Source organism: Halyomorpha halys, unplaced genomic scaffold (assembly GCF_000696795.3).
Source record: "Halyomorpha halys isolate HHAL.00 unplaced genomic scaffold, Hhal_1.1 Scaffold1403.1, whole genome shotgun sequence".
In the NCBI taxonomy this organism is placed as follows: Eukaryota; Metazoa; Arthropoda; class Insecta; order Hemiptera; family Pentatomidae; genus Halyomorpha; species Halyomorpha halys.
This window is the reverse complement of record NW_027114978.1, coordinates 91,345-93,489: the sequence shown is the minus strand read 5'-3', so window position 1 is coordinate 93,489 and position 2,145 is coordinate 91,345. Positions and strand designations below refer to the sequence as shown.

Here is a 2,145-nt window from a genome sequence, read left to right as displayed (position 1 = left end):
TCGGCAGTAACAAAGGTGTACTGGCTGCCGGAATCCAGTAGTAGCCGTGCGGGCGCGGAATGCTTAGAACCGTGCAATACAGCACAAACAATTCCCATAACTGCCTCAGAACAACAATCATGAGGCCCGGACGTAACACGGGAATGACCCACAAAATCAGCGGACTTCGGCGAAGTGATGGCGGCGGAGGAACACGATCGGCTCTCTACATGCAGCAATGGTGCTTGGCGCGGCAAAACGAACATGTGAACTCCGAAGAGCATTTCGACGCGTGGTGACCCGACCTCAGGCAGTTCCGACACAGATCGGATGACTTGACAAAGTCGTGACGCTCCTGAGGGGTCAAGGCCAAAAATGTATAGCACCGACTCAAGAGGTGCCTTCCTTTACAACGGAGACAAGGTTCTTTGCCGGGAGAGACGGATTTCCCGCGTGAAGAAGTGCCGGATGACCGGCGACGCCCCGATCTGCCCGAATTCCCTGGGGACGTGCGCCTAGGTGGCGACCCGGATGGACCCGGAGAAACACGTCCCTTCCTGCCGACTTCACTGGCAAGCATGGTGATTCCGCCCTTCCCTCTACCGGCGGGTTTAGCGCGTGGAGCGTCGGGATGAGGCTGCATATCGAGTTCGTGAGACAGCTTGCACGCCATTAGTCTGTGTCTCACGAACGTCATCACCTCATCGGCGGTGGGGAAATCGCTGCTTGCATGGGCAAGCTCAAAGTGCCGTCTGGTGACGGGGTCCAAAGCTCGGAGAGCTAATGTGGACAGGATGACATCCGTCTCATCCTCCAGGGCCAAACTGCGAAATGCCTCGATCCCCTCACCAACCTCGGCCAAATATGATGCGTATTTCGCGCGTTCTCCGCCAGACGTGGGGCATTTGTGGTTCAAGACCCTTTGCAGGCATCTTGAAGCGAGAACGCGCGGATTATTATATTCGCGCACCAGCGCGTCCCAAGCCGGCTGATAGGAGCTGGCATCGAATGGGAATCCGGCTAGAAGCGACGCGGGTTCCCCACTGAGGGCACTCTTTAAATAGTGCATCTTGTTCACGGATGCCAATTGCGTGTTGTCGTGAACAAGAGCGACGAAGGTGTCCCGAAACCGCGGCCAGGAGGACAGCTCACCGTCGAATTCCGGGATCCGAATGTTGGGCAGTTGGGACGGGTACGTTGGCGCGGCAAAGACCGTTTTAGCCCCTTGAGCGGTGGAATTGCGTTGAGCCTTGATTTTGCGGTACCGCGCCTCGGCCCGTCGCAGGTCGTTCCGAATAATGTCGTAATCCGCTTCCCAATCGGGCGGCATCTCAGAGGCTCCCGGGGACGCGTACGCGGAGTCCAACTCATCCCAAATTTCCCTATATTCCGCCCAAAGTGTCTTGCACTCGTCATAATCGACTTCAAAATCGATAAACGAGTCATCGTCCGCGGCGGTGACGAGTGCAAGTGAGCGTAACTTTAGGAGACCCCGCGTGACGCGGTCTTGCGTGAGTCTGCAGAAGGAATTAGGCTCGAACAACAAGCCTGGCTTCCCGCGTCTCTTTAAATCTAATTAGATCTTTTAAATTATTATGCATTTAATAATAATTGAAGTTGTGCTAGTTAAATTAATCGTCAATAAATGAGCCTTTGAAAAATGGGCGAAATGTCTCACAACAAAAACAGTGTTTAATAAGTCTCATTTTTATAATTAAATGTAAGAGTTCGATCATCACACGGATTGCACCAAAATGTTTACATCGGGACCTGCTCGTGTTATACTGCAGGTGTCCCGAGTGAATTTTATGTTTGAAATTAATGTGTGGAAAAGGGGGGCTGAAAATGTGAGACACTTTATGCTCATGAACAACATAACATGCATATATTTCTTTAATTTATAATGTTAATCCCCTGGAGGGGCAATTATAGTTAGTGTGTTAGGTTTTCAATTCGATTTCATTATTTATAGTAATAAAAGAAAGTGGGTGGTCTCATGGCCTAAATAATACTATGCTTATCTGCTGAATGACGTTTTCGCCGACGCGGTGACGTCTTCTAGGCCGCTTTCTCGTCCAGGTTGTGTTGTTGGTGTTTATTGGCCTGACACATGCACGTCCATTTTTATCTAGTTTCTTAACATTTTCAAATTGATTAAGCTCTCTA

The 2,145-nt window shown here is 50.6% G+C and overlaps 1 protein-coding gene across 1 annotated transcript; it reads right to left on the bottom strand.

Annotated features, from left to right (window-relative positions):
• Positions 1-205: 205 nt before the first annotated feature.
• LOC136796916 (uncharacterized) lies at positions 206-1,309 on the bottom strand. Its single transcript, XM_067052043.1, has one exon. The coding sequence runs from the start codon at positions 1,307-1,309 to the stop codon at positions 206-208; it is 1,104 nt and encodes a 367-aa protein (XP_066908144.1).
• Between the last annotated feature and the right edge of the window lie 836 nt (positions 1,310-2,145).

Coding starts and splice junctions, on each gene's coding strand:
- LOC136796916 (XM_067052043.1), bottom strand. CDS start 1,309: ATGCCGCCCGATTGGGAAGCGGATTACGACATTATTCGGAACGACCTG.